This window comes from Chinchilla lanigera, unplaced genomic scaffold (assembly GCF_000276665.1).
Source record: "Chinchilla lanigera isolate Chin_1 unplaced genomic scaffold, ChiLan1.0 scaffold00001, whole genome shotgun sequence".
In the NCBI taxonomy this organism is placed as follows: Eukaryota; Metazoa; Chordata; class Mammalia; order Rodentia; family Chinchillidae; genus Chinchilla; species Chinchilla lanigera.
The window spans coordinates 19,283,246-19,303,114 of NW_004955402.1; the positions used below are offsets into that span (position 1 = coordinate 19,283,246).

Genomic DNA, 19,869 nt, shown 5'->3' on the forward strand with positions numbered 1-19,869 from the left:
TTCTGGGTCTCTTCTGGTTCCAGATGAATTTAAGGAATGTTTTCTCTAGATCTATGAGATATGCTAATGATAGTTTAATGGGAATTGCATTGAATCTGTACAACAATTTTGGTAGTATGGCCATTTTCGCAATGTTGGTTCTTTCTTGCCAGCATTCAACGGAAGCTTTGATTTCCTGGATGTCTCTTTGAATCTGTTTCATGCATTCTAGTTCATTCCTATATTGCTCATTTAACATTTCTATCCGTTGTCTTATGTTCATCTATTTTTTATATATTTCTTCTTTAGATGTGCTGAGCAATTCTTTCATTATTATTGTCATTTCATTTTTTGCCTGAGAGGTTATTTCTGATCTGATCTCTTGTGTGGCCTGTTGGAGTTGTTTCTTTACTTCCATTGCGATCATTTCAGCAATTTCAGGTGTGTACCAAGTTCTCCTATGTCGACATCTCCTGGACTGGTTCTGAGTGGGGCAGAGTTCTGACATTGTGTTTTAGTCCTTCCTTTTGTCATGTTTGATACCAGATGCTGAATGCTCAGTCTCTGTTCCCTGGCAGCTCAGCAAAAGTCGCTGGTGTCCCTAGTTTTCCTGGTGGTCGAGCTTGCACCCGTGTCCGCTCAGATGCGCTGCTTAGTCTGGGGTCTTCCAGCAGACGGTGAAGTGTACCTAGCTCTCCCAGGTCTCAGATGCCAACTGTGAGGTCAGGCCGTCTGACCCAGTGTCCCCTCGCAGCTCGGGGCATGCGTGTGACCCAGAAGTGGGTTGCACTGATGGCGCAATCACGGACCAGTGGACCTGTGCCCCCAGGCAGTTCAGGGCACAGGCAGAACCCAGACAAAAACTGCAGCGTCAACAGTTTGTGGACCACCTGATTCGGTGTCTCCAGGCAGCTCAGGGCATGCAGAGCAGCGAGACAGGGGCTGCACTGGCGGTGATCACGGACCGCCTGTGTCTGTGACGTCCAGGAGGTCCGGGCGCAAGCAAAGCCCAGACCCAACCGCGGGGCCAGGAGCTCATGGACCGCCGGCTCTAGTTCCTCAGGCAGCGCAGGGCACGCGCAGGGAGGGCCCCGACGCCATCCCCGGTGTTAGCAGTTCGCGGGCCTTCTGAGTGAGGATCTCCTGTCTCCCAAGAATTTCTTGTTAAATTCAACACACAGAATTAGTCTGTCTGATTACTACATGTTTTAGGTACTTGCCTGGAGGTCCGCGCTTAGTTAAACAGGAACCATTCAGAAGGGGTTTCCTGATGTACCGCCTCCGCCTGGAGAAGTGTAGGGCAAGGAAGCCCGCTGGCCACGCTCACTGCGGAGGGCCAGTCGTGCGGGTGGGGCGGGGCATTTAGGAGAAGTTGGCCTTTTTTCTGAGTAGCCTTTCTTCCTCCTTCCCCAAACTACCTCAATTTACACACTGAATGCACAAAGGAAGTAAGTTTTGGACAAGCGGAGCCCACACTCTTCTGTCTGCGTCTTCAGGGAGGGTGCCGAGTCCCCTGGGTCCACTGGGAAGAACCCGGATGTGCAAAGACCCAGCCCAGCCTCTGCCTCACGTGCAAAGCAACGGGGAACCCAGAGCCACCGGGGTGCTGAGCACTTGAGCCTGCGTCACTGGGAATCTGGTGGGCCTGGGAAATGGTCTGGACGTCGGCACGGGGCTGCGTGCGCTCCACGGCGGGGTGAGGAGTCTGCGGCCTCTGACCCCAGCCAGTGAGAGGTCCCGGCTGGGTTGGTGCTGACACCCCGCACGCATCCGCCCAGCTGCCTCTGGCCTCTCCGTTCTGCTGGTTTTGCTCCCGTCACTTTTTCCCAGTGTAGCGTCTGAACAGGGACGGAAATGGAGTGACTTGAAATGGAACAGACTCAGCCGGGCGTGGTGGCGCACGCCTGTAATCCCAGCGCTCGGGAGGCTGAGGCAGGAGGATTCTTCTGAGTTCGAGGCCAGCCTGAACTGCATGGCAAGACCCTGTCTCAAAAAGACAAAAGAAATGGAACAGACTCTAGGAGAGTGGGTTAGGAGGGGCCCCGAGAATGCCAAGACTTTAGATGTATTTCAAGGTGCAACTGAGAAGACGGGGTGTGAGAGAAAGGGCGGAGTCCAGGATGACCTCAGTGTCGAAGCTTTGTGCAGGCTGTTGGATGTGGGGGTGGGGAAGTGGGAAGACACCTGGACTGTAGGCGTGAACATGGGCATCATGGCACGCACTGGGTACACCCTGGCGCGAGTTTACCGAGGAAGGGGTGTAAGTCGGGCATGGTGGCCCACGCAGTCTCCGTGCACCAACATTTACACACCGAGCCGGGCAAGCTAGGCAAGGACCAGATAAGGAATGAGAGGAAACCACAGTGGGATATGCTGGCTGAGCGCAGAATTATTCAAGGAGGACAGAGGGCGCCGCGGAACCCACGGCTGCTTACAGGCCTGGAAGACGACAGAACTGATCATTGAATTAGTGACGTGGAGGCCATGCATGGTCTCAAGAAGAGCACTTCCAGCCGGGCGGGGTGGCGCACGCCTGTAATCCCCGTAATCCCAGCACGCGGGAGGCTGAGGCAGGAGGGTTGTTGGAAGTTCAAGACCAGCCTGGGCTACAAAGTGAGCTCAAGGCCAGCCTGAACTGCATAGCGAGACCCTGCCTCAAAACAAACAAAAGAGACAAGTAGAGCAGTTCCAGCGGCGTGGTGGTCGCACCAGAGTGGAGCAGAATCGCAGGGCTCAGAGATGAGGGAGGTAGATAGCCATGGTGGGGGAGGAAAAATTGGAGCAGCAACTGGAAGGTAAAAAGAGTCTTAAAAGAAGAAGCGCAGACTGTTTTGTGTGGTGATGGGAATGAACCAACGAGGGAAAAAAACCTCAAGCACAGGAACGAGGAGGGAATTAGAAGACAGTGCTGGTGAACGGGGAGCGGAGGTGAGGAGTGGCCGGTGCAGCGCTTGGCCTCAGCCCGGACAGCTCAGTCACCCCCCTGATGGCGTGGAGCGTCACACGGGCACAGGAAACCAGGTTGCACAGGGGGAGTTTGTGAGATTGCCTACCCGATTGCGAACGATTATTCATATAAGAGGTGACCCATGGCCCGGTGTGGTGGTGTACCCGTGCAATCCCAGGGTGCTGGAGTTTGAGGCCAGCCTAGACTACAGAGCGAGTTCAAGCCCAGTCTGAGCTGCCTTGTGGGACACTGTCTCAAACAACAACGAAAAGTTAATCTATGATTTTTCCACTAATGATTTTAAGGTGAAACTGCAGCTTGAACACGACTAACCCATGCTCCTTGTGTACAGAACAGCCCCTCCTCCCAGCGCACACGGCTGTGTTGTTCAGATATAGTGAGTGAGGGCCTAGGTACCCTAACCCCAAAACTCTTGAAAGCCGCTCCTTGGAGGTCTGGCTGTTACATCTTAGAAATTACTTGAAATCGTGAGTGACTCCAAAATAAAACTCAGTTTGTATTATTGGGTAAGTACCACTCAGGAAGCGAATGCTAGTCCGTAGTGTCATGTAGTTATGCACTTTGGACTTGTAGTTTGGGTAACAGAAGTCCTGTGGTGGCTTTTGAACCCCTTTAACTGTTTTTTTTTTTGTTTGTTTGTTTTTGTTTTTTTGGTCCTGGGAGTCGAACTCAGGACCTTGTGCTTATGAGGCAGGCGCTTATGCCACTGAGCTATATCCCCAGGCCCAGCCATTTCTTTTATATGATTACTTATCTTCACCTGAAGTGGTGAGAATTGCAGAAAGATGCAATTAAGCTGGTCCACAGTCTGCCTCCTGTGGTGGTTAGACTGTTCCACATTTACTTAGCAACATCAGTATTGTCAAAGGCAAATTAAATATTATTGCTGTGTATGCTCTAACAAACAGGACCCAAATAGTATAGCAGATTGTGTTTTTTGTTTTTTTGAGATAGAGTCTTGCTTTGTAGTTCAGGCTAGCTTTCATCTATGTAGCCCAGACTGGCCTCAAACTCGTGGTGATCCTCCTGCCTCTGGAGTGCTGAGATTACAGGTGTGTACCACCATGCCTGGCTAAGATTGTGTTTTATTCAAGATTCTCCTTAGACTCTGGTTACTGGACTTTTTTTTTTGTACTGGCAATCGAACTCAGGACCTTGCACTTGCCAGGCAGGTGCTTATGCCACTGAGCGGTATCACCGGCTGGTTACTGGACATTGGACCAGCAGCATTACAGAATTGCAATGCTCAGATCACCTGAACAGGACGATGTAGTTTAACAAGATCCCCAAGTCATTCTGTCATCTTTGAGGTTTCATAAACACTCCCTTAGGTGATGCTGTTTGATTTTATCATGATGCAGTCATTTAAGGACTTTTTCAGGGTTATAGAGAGATAAATCTCTAAGATTTTATGTTTAAGGGAAATGAAATTTCCCATAGAGAATAAAATTTAAAATCAAGAGTCTTGAGCCGGGTTTGATGGTGCACGCCTGTGATTCCAGCACTTGGGAGGCTGAGGCAGGAGGATCATTGTGAGTTTGAGGCCAGCCTGAACTGCATAGCGAGACCCTGTTTCAAAAAGACAAAAAAAAAAAAAAAAAAATCAAGCGTAGTATGCAGAGATCGCAAAGGCAATTTTTGGAGACTGAAAGACAGATGTCCAGGTTGGCCTTTGAGAGTACCCTAGTTGGATACATAAGTGCTTCAGAGGAATGCTTGTTGGCCTGTTCATGGTGGGAGGGCCTAAGCTCTGAGAATGTCTGCATTTAGGCCTATCCCTTATGATCCATTGTTAGAGAAGATTTAATGTAGAAGTACAAGCAGGGGTGAGATAGCTCAGCTGCACAGTGCTTGCCCGGCAAGCTGGAGGTCCTGAGTTTGATTTCTGGTTCCAAAAAAAAGAAGTACAAGCAAAAGCCCTTCCAATGAATCATGACATAAAATATGTGCCCCACTGTGCAGAAGCTGCAGGCTGTATGATTCCAGAACCATGACAGCAGATGGTTGCATGGGCTGGAGGGGTTTTTGTTTTTTTATTTGTTGTTTCTCTGCTTATACTTCTAAGTTCGATCCTAATCTGCTTACAACTGTCAGCTGCTGCTTTGCTGGTAGAAGTCACCATCGTGCCTGAAGGGACACATGGAACAATTTAAAACCATATTCCTGTGTCCCTCTAAGAAGTCTGTAATCTGTTCTTCACATGGGACCCACAGTGACCCATACAACGTCAATCAAATCAGGTCAGCCTCCCGCTTAAAACCTCCGTTCTGGGGCTGGGGATTTAGCTCAGCGGCACAGCACCTGCCTGGCAAAGTGTGAGGTCATGAGTTCAATTCCCGGTATGGGGGGGGGGGACAAAACAAAGCAAAACAAAACCTCCATTCTATTCTGTTCCTCTTAGCTTTGGTCTTTGGATTGGTTCCCTGCCTACCTGACTCTCCCCATGTCCTGGATGTGAACCAGGCTGGCTCCCAAACATCGAGAGATAGGCCCTCTCTTCCCTTTGGTTTTCACCTGGGAAAATGATCCCCAGGTCGTCTCTAGGACCCACCCATGAGCTCCTGCTATCTCATCCGGCTGTATTTTTCTGTCAACAACCTTACTCTTAACACACTTATCACCCCCTGGTCTATTTGTTTGACTTCAGAGCCAGGTCGTTCTGCGAGGCCTGTTTCCTCCCTGGCAGGTCAAACGCTGTTTGGCAATAGCCAGCTGATAAGGGTTTTGCCTTTGTACTATATTGTGGGTATAGTTCTGTAAAGACAGGTAAAGACAGGCTCAGAACTGGGCTCAATCCTTAGCATACCTTCGACCCACTGCTTATATGGATAAGTCTGGGGAGATTTGTACAGGTGGATGAGCTCTCTCATAAGTCTTCATTATAGTTCATGGAATAACTGTTCTTATTAGAAGTACAAACATTCATTTTTAAAAGTTGAGATTTTCTCGTCAACCTTTTACATTTTAAATTATTCCGTGCTAGGAGGACTGCCCTGAGTTCAAGGCCAGCCTGGGCTACATAGTAATTTCAAGGGTAGCCTGATCTGTGTAGTGAAACACCATCTCAGAAACCAGAACTTTTGTGCTCTTTACTTACACTGGATTTTTAATCACCTTAAAATATATTTAATTTTTTTTCTGTTCAAATCACATTCCATTAAATATTTAAGATATCTCCATCTCGAAACATTTTCCTTTCTAATTTTCCAACTAAGTTTTTCTCAAGAGTAAATAAAAGTCAAGTAATATTTTACTAAGAAATATTAAATCATAGTAAAATGAATAATGTTCCCCAATTTTTTGTTATGAAGAATTTCAAACATGGGGCAGGGGATTTAGCTCAGCGGCAAAGCGCCTGCCTGGCAAGTGCGAGGTCGTGAGTTCGATTCCTGGTACCGGAAGAAAAAAAAAAAACCAACAAAAAAAAGAATTTCAAACATGCAGCCAAGTTGAAAGAATTCTACAGCGAGTGCTCGCATAACCACTGCCTGTACAACACAATTCTTAACAATTTGCTATATTTGCTTTTATCACATTCCTGTTAAGTCATCAGTCCACCGTATTTTAAGCATTTTAAGCTGCACATTTCAGCACATTCTCTTACGTCAGCATACATAATATGAACCCGAGTTCAATATGCACTTGTTCTTTTCGGTTTTTGTAGAGCTGGAGATCAAACCTGAGGCCTTGTGCATTCTAGGCTAGGCCTCAGCGAGGTGTATCTCCAGTGGTCTTTTTTCTTTTTTAGTACCAGGGATTGAACCCAGAAGTGCTCTACCACTGAGCTATGTAGAATCTTTTAGGGGGTGGGGTGTTGAGACAGGGTCTCACTATGTACTTGGGGCTGGTCTTGAAGTCACTGTGTATCCAGGCTGGCCTCAAACTGGTGGCAGTTCTGCCTCAGCCTCCTCTGAGTGCTGGGATTACAGATGTGCACCACCACATCCGGGCATTGGTCTATATCTTGCTGCTTCTGTTTGTCACTGAGAGGAATTGCCCTGTTTCCCGGAAAATAATCAGTATTGCAAATTAAAGATCAAAAATGCCAGCCCCCCTCAGCCTATCCTTGCCTTACAGAGCAGCCACTGATGGCAGCTAAGGCAGGAAAAGGCTGACTGGGGTGGCATTCTTGATCTCTGGTTTGCAAAGCTGATTATTTTCCAGTTAGGTCTTATGGTATACGACGACCAAATAATTTAAGGGAAAGATTATAATTCCCAACCTGATATTTGTCCGAAATTCCAAGCTCGTGTTCCCTAAAATTAAGGAATGAATTTCAGGAACAGTGGAGGTTAGGAGTAGGAAGAGTTTATTGAGAGAAACAAGGCTTCTGTCAGCTAGGCGTGGTGGTGCATGCCTATAATCCCAACACTCAGGAGGCTGAGGCAGGAGGATCATTGCAAGTTCGAGACCAGCCTGGACTACAAAGTGAGTTCAAGGCCAGCCTGAACTGCTAGTGAGACCCTGTCTCAAAAAGATGAAAGAGAAAGAGAGAGAAAGAGAGAGAAAGAGAGAGAAAGAGAAAGAGAGAGAGAGAGAAAGAGAAAGAAAGAGAAAGAGAAAGAAAGAAAGAAAGAAAGAAAGAAAGAAAGAAAGAAAGAAAGAAAGAAAGAAAGAAAAAGAAAGAAAAAGAAAGAAGAAAACTTCTGTCTAACAGGGACAGAAGGGGGCCTGTAAACTGGCTTGTCTGCCTATCCCCGCTTCTCAAGGGTGTTTCATTGAGCAAAGCCATGAGGTGAGGTGGATTCAAAGTGGGACAAAACTATAGTCAGCTAATAAGATTACAAGGGTAGTTGCTTAGGTAACATCGAGCCAGTGGAAAGTTGTGAAGTGGCTGTGGGGTGGGACAAAACTATGGTGAACCAATAAGGTTACAAGTAGGGTCCCTTAGGTGATACTGGTTAAACAGGGATCAAATAGGGATGCAAGTTACATGGTGTACAGGAAGTAAAACAAGGATTTTCCTTCCGGGAAGGAATGGGCTAGGAGGCTCCCAGTCCCCCACCCAAGGTGATGGATGCCTATTAGGAATATCAATCAGTGCTGCTGATTCCTAGGGGAAGTATGTGGGCGAAGTCCTTCCTCTTTTTCCTGAGGCCTGGCCTTCGGTGAATTGTGCCTACAGGCACAATTGTCTCGGGAGCTGAGGGCCAGCCCTGCGAGCTGCCTGTAATAGTTACAACCAACTTAGCTGCCTACAATATTATTTTTGGGGAAGCATAGTGAGATCCCTTGAGAAAGACTACAAACATTGAGGCCCTACTGAAACTGAAGATCCAAGTGATATAGGGTGTATGATGTAGGAGCTCCAAATAACATAAGGGAAATATAACTCCCTACCTGCTAGAAGGGCAGAACACCACGTTCGTGTTCCCTAAAATCAAATAATGAATTCTAGGAACAGAAGTTAAAGAGGGGCCTGGGACATAGCTCGGTGGCACAAGCACCTGCTTGGCAAGTGCAAAGTCCTGAGTTCGATTCTTGGTACAAAAAAAAAAAAGACGTTAAAGAGGAGGAAGAATTTATTGAGGAAAAGAAAAGCTTCTGTCTAAGAGGAAACAGAAGGGGTCCCCAGGCGGGGGTGGCCCAAGACCCCACTTCTCAAGTGAGTCTTGTAGAGCAAAACCATGAGGTGAGGCAGGTCTAAGGGGGGACAGAACTGCAATCAATAAGATTGTAAGTATAGTCGCTTCCAGCTGGAAGATCACGGGAGGGGAGTCAGGTGGGACAAGACCTTAGTGAACCCATAAGGTTACATGTATAGTTGCTTAAGTGATATCCATCAAATGGGGATCAAATGGGGGAAGCAAGTCAGTAGCGAGGGGACAAAGACTTTCCTGGAAGGGGTGGGGTAAGGAGGTTTGGTCCCCACCTAAGGTGATTGATGCCTTCTTAGAAAATCCCTGCTGCTCACCCCTAGGGGAAGTATGTGGGTGAGTAGTTCCTCTTTTTGTGAATCCTGGCCTGCAGTGAATGTGCCCCCAGCCACAGCTGTCTCTGCCCTGAACTTTCGAGGGCCCAGCCCTGTCTGGCTGCCTACAGACTTTCTAAATAATTTAGCTAGGGGCCGGGAATATAGCTCAGTGGCACAAGTGCCTGCCTGGCAGGCACAAGGTCCTGAGTTCAATTCCCAGTACCTAAAAAAATTTTTAAAATAATTTAACTAGGCCAGGTGGTGCATGTCTATAATCCCAGTGCTCCAGAGGCTGAGGCAGGAGTTCAAGGCCAGCCTGGGCTGCAAAGTGAGTTCAAGGCCAGCCTAAACTGCATAGTGAAACCCTGTCTCAAAAAAAAAAAAACAACCCAAAAAACCAAATAAATCATTTTGCTGTCTAATAAAAGCGCAACTGTCTCTGGTGAGTAAGCGGAGCAAGCATGGCGTGTTGCTGCACCTCTCCCTCCGAGCTGCAGTTTGCCATCAGGAAAGTGAGAAGGAGCGAGCCTATGGGGCAAGGTACCTATGCGTGAGGTGCACAGGTACTTGCTGCGGGGTGCGACCCCAGCACTTCTGCTCGGATTGGCACAGAACTTAAGTTTTGAGGAAATGAGGGAAACTGTTTAGTCAGTCAAACCCAAAGTGTAACCTGCCTGCTTCTAAACAATGTAAGCAGAATAACTCACGTGACAAGCGTAGGTGTTAAATGTGGCACGTGAGTTTTGAGTTGAGGAAGATATAGCTCAGTGGTGGAGCACTTGCCTGGCAGGCTGCAGGCTCTGGGTTTAATCTAGCGCTGGGTGTGTGTGTGTGTGTGTGTGTGTGTGTGTGTGTCCGGGGTTCAATCTGCAGACCCACCAAAGGAAAAGCAAGTTGAGTTGAGCACTTGAAACAAGTGTGATGTACATCCTTCAAGCCTACTCTTTGAGGGCAAAAAAGACTGCACTTTGAGAACCAGTTCTCAGAGGTCTGTGAGGGCAGATTGTGCTTTAGAACTTCGAGTAGAGAGAAGCGTGAGAGAATAGAGGATTCAAGTCGCTTAATTCCTAAAATATTGCTCTTTTCACCCGGGGGCGGGCGCCTGTGATGGTGGAATGAACTGCACTTAGGGTGGGAAAATCTAGTTTAGCAGGACCTGTGGTATACACCTATGATTGCAGCACTCTGGAAGCTGAGTCAGGAGGATCTCTGTGAGTTCGAGGACAGCCTGAGTTACATAGTGAGTTCAAGGCCAGTCTGGATTACATAGCTAGAGACTCTGACTCAAAAAACAAAACACACAAAGAAGCAAGCCCATTTTAAGACCCATCAAATTCTGGCCCTTTCTATATCTGTCACCTCATGGAAGTAACCTACCGGCTGAGTACCTCGGTTTCCTCATATGTAAATGGGAATGTTGATCTTTCTGGGGCTTTGTTTTGTTTCCTTTTATTTTTTGTTCATTTGTTGAGCTGGAGATAGAAGCTGGGCAACCACCTACCATATTCCCAGCCCTTCTCAGGGCTTTTTTCTTTTTTTAAGGTTAAATGAATTACATATTTTTTAAAGAATCAGTGAATCAAATCTGAAATATCAACCGTAAAAGTTACCAGATACTAACAGAAGCAGAAAGAAAAGTCTGGGGACCTGAACAGAGATGAAGGTTTCAGGAAGAGCAGTTCAGTCCCATCAGGTACCCCGCTCCTGGGAGGTTCTCACGGCCCTGCCTGGCCCTGTCCAGCCAGGTGCTGACATCATGGGGGATGATGACATCATGGGGGATGATGACATCATGGGGGATGAGGCCATCATGGGGGATGGCAGGACTTGCCTGGGGTCCCACCTAGCTTGCCCCTGATTGAGGAGTAGTTTCCTTGGAGCCAAAGCAAGATGCTACTGTAAGAAAAGTGGGGAGTGGCTCCTGGCCAGGCATAAACATCAAGGTGCCTGGAGCCTGTGCTAATGTTTTGTTTGGTTTGTGAGACAAGGTCTCACTATGCAGTTCAGGCTGACTTTGAGCTCACTTTGTAGTCCAGGCTGGCCTTGAACTCAAAAGGATCCTCCTGCCTCAGCCTCCCCAGTGCTGGGATTACACGTGTGCGCCACCACGCCCGGCTGCCTATGCTAATGCTAAGTACCCTTTGTGTGCTGATAATTGATAAAAGGCCCGGAAGGGAATACTTCCAAGAATAATGGCTGGGTATAACTGAGAGTTAAAGAAGGGTTTGGAAAGACTGGCTTATCAGGTGTTTTACCAATCTGCACACCACAATTTCATTGTCCTTTCTTCTGACCTTTCATGGCTATGACCACTGACTTGTAACAACAAAGATTAGTTTGCCTGCTTTTGTCCTTTCCATAAATGAAATAATGTGGTGTACACTTTTGCCTCTGCTTTCCTTAGCTCAGTGCGATGATCAAGCGCTCTGCCAGGGTGGTGAGTTGGCAGGATGGTCCATTCTAGTTTTGTGAAGTCTGCTGTGTGAATTTTTTTCCTACTCCACTGCTAATGGGCACTCAGGTAGCATTCAAATGCGTTCCCGTGATCAGTTTTAGTAATGGATAAGCACAGCTATCTTCCAAACCCTTCCTTTCTTTTTCTCCTTTAAGTCTCAATTATATTGGCCATTATTCATAGAAGTATTTCCTTCAGTTATCAGCACACAAAGGATACTTAGCATTAGCATAGGCAGCCAGGCATGGTGGTGCATGCCTATAATCGTAGCACTGGGGAGGCTGAGGCAGGAGGATCATTGCAAGTTCGAGACCATCCTGGGCTACAACATGAGCTCAATGCCCGCTTGAACTGCAGAGTGAGACCCCGTCTCAAAAAGACAGAAACAGGGGCTGGGGATTTAGCTCAGCGACAAAAGCGCCTTCCTGGCAAGTGCAAGGTCATGAGTTCGGTTCCCGGTACCGGAGAAAAACAAAACAAAACAAAAAGACAGAAACAAAAAACACTTGATGCCAGGCATGGTGGCGCACGCCTGTAATCCCAGCACTTGGGAGGCCGAGGCAGGAGGATCGTTGTGAGTTCGAGGCCAGCCTGGGCTACAAAGTGAGCTTAAGGCCAGCCTGAACTGCATAGGGAGACCCTGTCTCAAAAAAGACAAAAAAAAAAAACCAAAACCACTTGATAAATATAACATTTTGTGGATTGAGGTGTAGGTCACTTTTAAGCATCAGTGATTACTTAGAGAGATTAGAAACTGGCTGGTAGAAAATAGGAGGGGGAGTCTATCAGCTCACCAAGCTCTGTGTTTGTTTTTGTTTTTGTTTTTGAAACAAGGTGTCACTACACAGTTCAGGCTGGCCTGGACTCAGTCACTATGTATCCCAGACTGGCCCTAAACTCACCCCGATCCTGCTGGGATTAGAGGCCTGGACCACCACCATGCCAGGCTTCAAACTCTGTTTTTTCCTCTGTGAGCTACATCTGAGTCCCCATTCCCCATTCCCAACCCCCACTCCCACCACTGTCTTTTTTTTTGAGACAGGGTCTCATTAACTCATTAAATTACTCGAACTGGACTCAAACTTGGCAACCCTCCTGCCTCAGCCTTCTGGGTAGCTGCAAATACAAGCATGTATCATTGCACCCTGCTGAGTTACAGTTTTAACTGGGTTTGTAGTAATCCTCTCCTACCCACTTTGTGTCCTTGCTTTTGCTGAAACGTGTGCAAGTGCGGGTGTGAGGATGTGTCTGACTGGGAGGCGCTCTGGGAAGCAAGTGGACCTGTGAGTTGGCGGTGTGGGTCACTGTGCAAGGTGTCAGTAAATTACAGCTCACACAGACCCGTGGGGGGGCGCTCCTTTGTGTCTTTGCGCGAGAGTGATGTGTTCTTGGTTGGTTCTGGGTAGGTTCTGCCGTTCCTGTATTGCTACCAGTCTAAAGAGCAGCAAGTGGACCTGTCCCTACTGCCGGGCCTATCTTCCCTCGGAGGGCGTTCCTGCCACGGACGTGGTGAGGAGGATGAAGGCGGAGTACCGGAACTGCGCCGAGTGCGACACCCCGGTACGTGACCCCTGTGGGCGTGGCTTCCGGCCTAGGTTCTTGGGGAAATTTTCATTTCACCTAGGCTTGTATTCCTGTCCTTTTCTAAAGGGTTTCTGCCTCAGCCTTCCTACTTTTCTGCACTTTGTGTAAGGTTTCCGATAAACGGTCCCTAGAACTCCTGTCTTCACCTAATTTTTTCAAAGCTTTCATTGCCTACCTCCATCTCCTTGTCCTACTACTCTGATGACCCCCTATTACCTGGCCTCCCCTCCATCCCTGCTGGTCTTTTTTTTTTCTTTTTTCTTTTTTTTAGACGGTCTCACTGTGCAGTTCATGCTGGTCTTGAACTCACGATATAGCCCAGGCTGGCCTTAAACCGACAGCAATCCTCCTGCCTCGGCCTCCTGAGTGCTGGGATTACCGGCATGTGCCACCACACCTGGCCCATCCCTGCTAGTTGTTGCAGCCCACCAATGAGCTCTCATTTTCAATTCTGGTGGCATCCGCCTGCCTTTATTATTCTGGACTGCCACACTTGTCAGCTACTTCCTTGTCGAAGTTTTTCACTTTGGACATTATTCTAGGTGGATCAGACCCGAGGAGGTCTTGGAGAACACGTGAGAGTAGACTTTGTCCTAATGAGATAGGAAGGCGCTCAAAGAGTGTACGCTGTGCAGTGCCAAGGCCGGGCTTTCCCGTTTCTAGCATGTGTGTGCAGAGGGGTTGGAGGAAACACAGAGTTGGTGGAACAAGTGGGTCAGGTGAGGAAACTACATAGGGGTGATAGTGTTAGACGCTGAAGAAGAGATTGTTTGGAGGCATTTTAGTGAAATAATTTTAATTGGATGTAAGAGAAAAGAAGTGATATGCTGGGTGTGGTGGTGCACACCTGTAATCCCAGCCCTCAGGAGGCTGAGGCGGGAGAATCCGTACAAGTTCAAGATCAGCCTGGGTTACAAAGTGAGCTCAAGGATAGCCTGAACTGCACAGCGAGATAATTTCTCAGAAAGACAAAGGAAAATAAAAATAATAGAAGCCAGGCATGCTGGTGTACACTTGTAATCCTAGCACTGGGCAGTCCGAGGCAGGAGGGTCACCATAAGTTCAAGACCAGCCTGGGCTGCACAGTGAGTCCAGGCCAGCTTGAACTACAGAGCAAGACCCTGTCTAAAAACAAACAAACAAACAAAAACCCCCACATAATAGATTATTGTTTACTTTTCCTTACTTTGTCATCACACAACATTCCCCGTACAGAGTCAGAGCTTCTCAGCTCACCCCTGGTGTCTTTTGGCAGTGTCCCAGCTATTCCGCGAAGAAATCCCTTTCCCTTTTTCATGTTCCCTCACGTCTGATTTGTCACTGGTGTCTAGCTCTCCCCTTTTCTGCTGTCTCTTTCGCCGGGAATGCTGTCCGTTCCTTTCAGAGCCATTTCAACTCCACCTATTCTTCAGAGTCGGGGCCAGCTTGTCCCTTCGCCAGGACTGGGGCTCAGCGTTCTCGCGTTTATACCAGAGTCCCGTCTGCCTGTCTCCGCAGACTGTAAGCACTGTGGCAGCAGGCACGTGGCTTACGTTTCGTAGGCGTCTCTTCCAGTGTCTTACGTCCCTCCGCCTCTAGACCACAAATGCATCAATCTGTTGGTCTCTGCCTGGCCCACAGACTGCTGATTTCCCTGAGGAGCACTTCCCTTTGCTGACCAAGGAACGCAGAGGAAGAACTGTTTTACTGGAAGCAGTAAAGAGATGAAAGAACTTTATTTAAATGTGCAGAGTTGGGTGTTAAAGCTTATAAACCTGTCTGCCAGAATCCGTCAGTGGATCAGTGCTAGTGCTCATAAATTTCCTGTGGATATTTATTTGCAAAGGGAGGATTTTGCCTTTACTTTTCCACCAGCTTTTGTTTCCATCTTTTGTTGAAAATATGACCGTTCCCTTGACGGGGTAGATTTCACGTTTGAGGCTGAGCTTCCGTAGCTTGGGCGACGTGAAGCGACGTGTCCTGGCCACCAAGGCGCGGCTCTCCCGAGCTTCCTTCACTGCAAGATCTTATCCGAGGGGCTGGGGATTTAGCTCAGCGGCAAAAGCGCTTGCCTGGCAAGCGCAAGGTCGTGAGTTCGGTTCCCGGTACCGGAGAAAAACAAAACAAAAACAAAAACAAAAACAACAAAAAAAAAAAGATCTTATCCGAGCCTCGAAGGCAGCATTTAGTGGGAGATGCGTACGTCAGCCATGTCCCTCACGAGGAGGCTCGTGAGTGTGTATCTGGGAGCACAAGGACGCTTTCTTCTGCGTTGATAAAAATGGACTGCAAGAGCTGTCTTTTATGTTTGCTCTTAATGGGGCCCGTAAGTGTATTATGCACAGTGAGTTGATGTCATACTGGCCATGTTATAAAACCATGGTATTTCTGTCTTGCCCTAAGGCATGGAAGCGCTCTTAATTTAGTATGAACCCCTCTAAGATTCATGGATGTTAAAAATCTCTGTATTTCTCCCTGTATTTTCTTCACCTTGCTCTTTTTCTTTACCCACTTTTCTTTCTCTTCTTTTTTTCCCAAGACCTATTTACAGGATGGCATGCAAATACCATTTCTTACTTACTGTGCATCTTCTCACCTGTAAAAATACATAGTCTAGAAGAACTGAGTTTGAAAGCTCAGCATCTGGGTCTTTGTAGTATTGGAGAAATTTAAAGGTAGTGTTATTCTTGGCAATGCCTAATACTTTGTGGTGCTGTTTGATGAACAGATCTGTTTAATCAACTGACCCCCACGGCACGACCTTGTTTGGAAGTTGCACAGCTGGGTCTTATAAAGTCCCCTTTCAACAGCGAGTTTATTTTGCATTTGCTTTCCGTAGGTTTGCCTTAGTGAGATGCGGGCTCACATCAGGACTTGTGAGAAGTACATCGACACATATGGACCACTCCAAGAGCTCGAGGAGCCCGCCACAAGGTTTGCTTTAATTCCGAATAATTTAATGCTAGGGGCTGGGGGTTTAGCTCAGCGGCACAGCACCTGCCTGGCAAGTGCGAGGTCACGAGTTCGATTCCCGGTACCGGGAAAAAAACTTTAAAAAAAAAAAATTTAATGCTAAACCCGTACATTATTATTATTATTATTATTTTGGTCTTTTTGAGACAGGGTCTCGCTATGCAGTTCAGGCTGACCTTGAGCTCACTTTGTAGCCCAGGCTGGCCTCAAACTCGCAATGATCCTCCTGCCTCAGCCTCCCGAGTACTGGGATTACAGGCGTTCGCCACCATGCCCGGCTTAAAACCATACATCTATAAAGAATTTAAAGCCAAAAAAAAAAAAAAAAAAAGGGCTGGGGGTTTAGCTCAGCGGCAAAACGCCTGCCTGGCAAGTGCAAGGTTGTGAGTTCGATTCCTGATACCAGAAAAAAAAGACGAAAAATTTAAAAAAAATTTAAAAAATTAAAAAAAAAAAAAGAACTTAAAGCCAGGCGTGGTGGCGCATGCCTGCAATCCCAGCACTCTGGGAGGCTGAAGCAAGGGGATCCTTGTGAGTTCGAGGCCAGCCTGGGCTACATAAATGAGTTCAAACCCAGCCTGAACTGCATAGCAAAACCCTGTCTCAAAAAGACAAAAATTTAATGGGCTGGGGAAGTTTATTTTTTATTTATTTTTTGCCTTTTTGAGACAGGGTCTTGCTGTGCAGTTCAGGCTGGCCTTGAGCTCACTTTGTAGAGCAGGGTGGTCTCGAACTCGCAACGATCCTCCTGCCTCAGCCTCGCCTGGGAAAGTTTATTTTCCTTATGAAATATTTATGGGTAGGTTCTTAACTATAATGCCTGGTTACTGGTATTTATTTGGTAATAGTAATCATTTCAAAGAATTTTGCTCTACTTCAAACACTGCATGAAAAATAAAAATAAAAAATAAAGAAAAAAACCACTGCGTGGAAGGAGGGAACTAACGACACATTAGAAACACTGGAGCGATTTCCTGAGACGTTGCTGCTGAGGAAGATCCAAAAACGGAATGCAGAACTCTCTAGTTTCTTTTGAACTCTGTGGACGAACAGATCCCTGAAGTAGCTTGTGACTAAACAATTATTTATCTTTACTCTTCTGTCTCCAGTACCTCAGCTCAGTTTCTCAGTTCTCTCATTTTGCTAGTTTCTCTTCAGAAGATGGGAAGTGGCATGTCGGTGTGAACAAGGGAAGCCCAGGCCTGGGCGGGGAGCCTGGTTCTTCAGGCTCTTCGGCGGGGGATTGTACGTGGGGCCGGGGAGGGACGGGGATGGCTAGTCACGTAATGGGGACTGGTGAGCATTAACTATTATTTCCTAAGAAAAAGAAGCAGATAGAGGTCATTACTCTTGTCAGGAAAGGTAACAGCTATATTGGGGCAATTAAAAAGTTTGGCGCCTGCCCTCCTACAAAATAAAGAAATGCTTTGTGTTCTGCCGAGGCTGGAGGCTTGGTAACTATCGCAAGCACTCATGAACTCCGTTTCCCAGTACTGGCAGTCAGGATAAGTTCTCTTCCGCGGGCAGAAGTGTTAGTTCAACTCAAATACATTCCGAATAGAGCTCAAATATTTCAGGCTGAGAGTCTAAATGATCAGCTTATATTTTTGTTTGTTTTACCAAAGATTGCCTGCGAATACCTGTGTGTTTGTGTTTTTGTTTGTTTGTTTTTTTTTTGAGACAGAGTCTTTCTCTGCAGTTCAGGCTGCCCTTGAGCTCACTCTGTAGCCCAGGCTGGTCTGAAACTCGCAATGATCCTCCTGCCTCAGCCTCCCAAGTGCTGGGGTTACAGGCGTGCGCCACCACACCTGGCCTCAACCTACCTGTTCTTATAGCATTAGTTTTTTTTTTTTTTTTTTTCTTATAGCATTAGTTTTATAGGATGGTGTTACCAATTCTAAATGACCATTTTAGCTGTAAGTAGAGCATGGACTCTGCTAGATTTACCACAGGGACCTGTAGGAAGTAAAGGTGGTAAATTGTCTGAGAACGGCTGCAGATTTGATTGTAAGACTGATGGGGGCTTTATGGAAATTTTAAAATATATAAAAACCAATTTAAATCCTAATGTCTTTTGCAGGTTAGAACTACATAACAAAAGAATTTAAGATACAGATATGGCTGAGGGCTCAGTTCAGAACTAGAACAATTGCCTCACATGTGTCAGGCCCTTGGTTTAATCTCTAGCACCACAGGAAAGAATATAGTGAGCGTCGTTGATAGTCTTATAGGTTAGAGTAATATTTTCACTTATGATAGAAATCTTTGCTTTATATGAGAATTTGCTATAGGATTCAAATCTTAAATCCTTACACAGGAAGCTTCTCTGGAGTACAGGTGCTGAGGAGCAGGAAGCTGTATCTATGTGGTATGATTAAAAAAAGTTATTACAATAAAAGATACATTGTGGAGGGGTAGACGGGCAGGTAGGGGGAATGAGAAGAACAAATAATAAAGTTATAACATGTATAGGTATAAATTCCCTATGATGAATGTGATCATTATGTATGCCTAAAACGTATCAATGAAATAAAAAGAAGATATATTGACGTGAGTCTCTTTCAAAATACTCTAGCTTCAGACACCCTTATCCCATCCTTTTTGCCACTATCTGAAGCAGTTCTGGAAGTCTTCTTCCGTGGGTGTCATTCTGTGGCTTCCTTGATGTCCTGATTCAAAATATGCCTGGCAATTTCTGTTTAAAAACAAAACAAAGCATACTGCAGTGTATTCTCAGCCACCTTATCCACTGGATCTGGTACCATGTGACTTCTGAGTCTTTCCCAAAGTCAAAACAACCATGAAAGGTAAATGTTTTGAATCCATTCAGGACATCGAGACAGCCATGACAGTGCAACTGAAGACACGAAAGATGTGTATTGTATTTGCATCTCTGCTGTGTTTTTCTTAGGATACGTAACTTAGATTTCTTTTTTTGTTGTTGTTGTCTTTTTGAGACAGGGTCTCACTATGCAGTTCAGGCTGGCCTTGAACACACTCTGTGGCCCAGGCTGGTCTTGAACTCATGACAATCCTCCTTGCCTCAGCCTCCGAAGTGCTGAGATTACAGGCATGCGCCAGCACATCTGGCTATACTTACATTTCTTGTGGGAAAATATTTAGGTATCAGAATCATTACCAGGTTAAAAAAAATAAAATAAAATCAAAAGAACCAGAATTAGAAAGTAAATCCAAGGTGGATATGGTGGCGCATGCCTGTAATCCCAGCACTTGGGAGGCTGAGGCAGAACAATGGTTGAGAGTTCGAGACCAGCCTGGGTTACAAAGTGAACTCAAGGCCAGCCTGAACTGCATAATGAGAGCCAGTCTCAAAAAGACAGAAAAAGAAAGAGAGAGACAGGAAGGAAGGAAGGAAGGAAGGAAGGAAGGAAGGAAGGAAGGAAGGAAGGAAAGAAAGAAAGAAAAAAAGAAAAGTCCACCTATAGTCTTTTTTGGGGTATAGCAGGAATTGAACTCAGGACCTCACATTTGCCAGGCAGGCTCTGCAACACTGAGCTAACTTCCTGGCCCCTTCTATTTTTAAATTTTTTTTTCAATTAAGTGACTCCTGTTTAGCTGGCAAGATTTCAGTAATATTTGTAATTCTGTGCCAGTTCTAGGTGTGTATGTCCATTTTGCCAGAGGGAATTGGATGAAGACAGCCTGCTGGATCACTGTATCACTCATCACAGATCTGAAAGGAGACCCGTGGTAAGGACTTTGGTTATTGTACCTTTATTTTTAATTAATTAATTAATTAATTTTGTCTTTTTGAGACAGTGTTTCACTGTGCAGTTCAGGCTGGCCTTGAACTCACTTTGTAGCCCAGGCTGGCCTTGAACTTGCAGCAATCCTCCTGCCCCAGCCTCCAGAGTGTTGGGATGACAGGCATGCACCACTGCACCTGCACCTGGCTTTATTCCTTTAGATTTTTTTTTTTTGGTACCAGGAATTGAACCCACGACTTCACACTTGCAAGGCAGGCACTGTGCCACACCCCAGCCCCTAATTTTTATT

General features: G+C 46.5%; 1 protein-coding gene across 1 annotated transcript in view; it reads left to right on the forward strand.

Annotated features, from left to right (window-relative positions):
* The window catches only part of Rnf125 (ring finger protein 125, E3 ubiquitin protein ligase), a gene marked incomplete in the record, with an annotated part of 34,449 nt that overhangs the window by 7,089 nt on the left and 7,491 nt on the right, over positions 1-19,869 (forward strand). Inside the window, 3 exon segments of the mRNA XM_005372751.2 lie at positions 12,723-12,876; positions 15,719-15,813; positions 19,467-19,563. Coding sequence (XP_005372808.2) covers positions 12,723-12,876; positions 15,719-15,813; positions 19,467-19,563 — 346 coding nt within the window.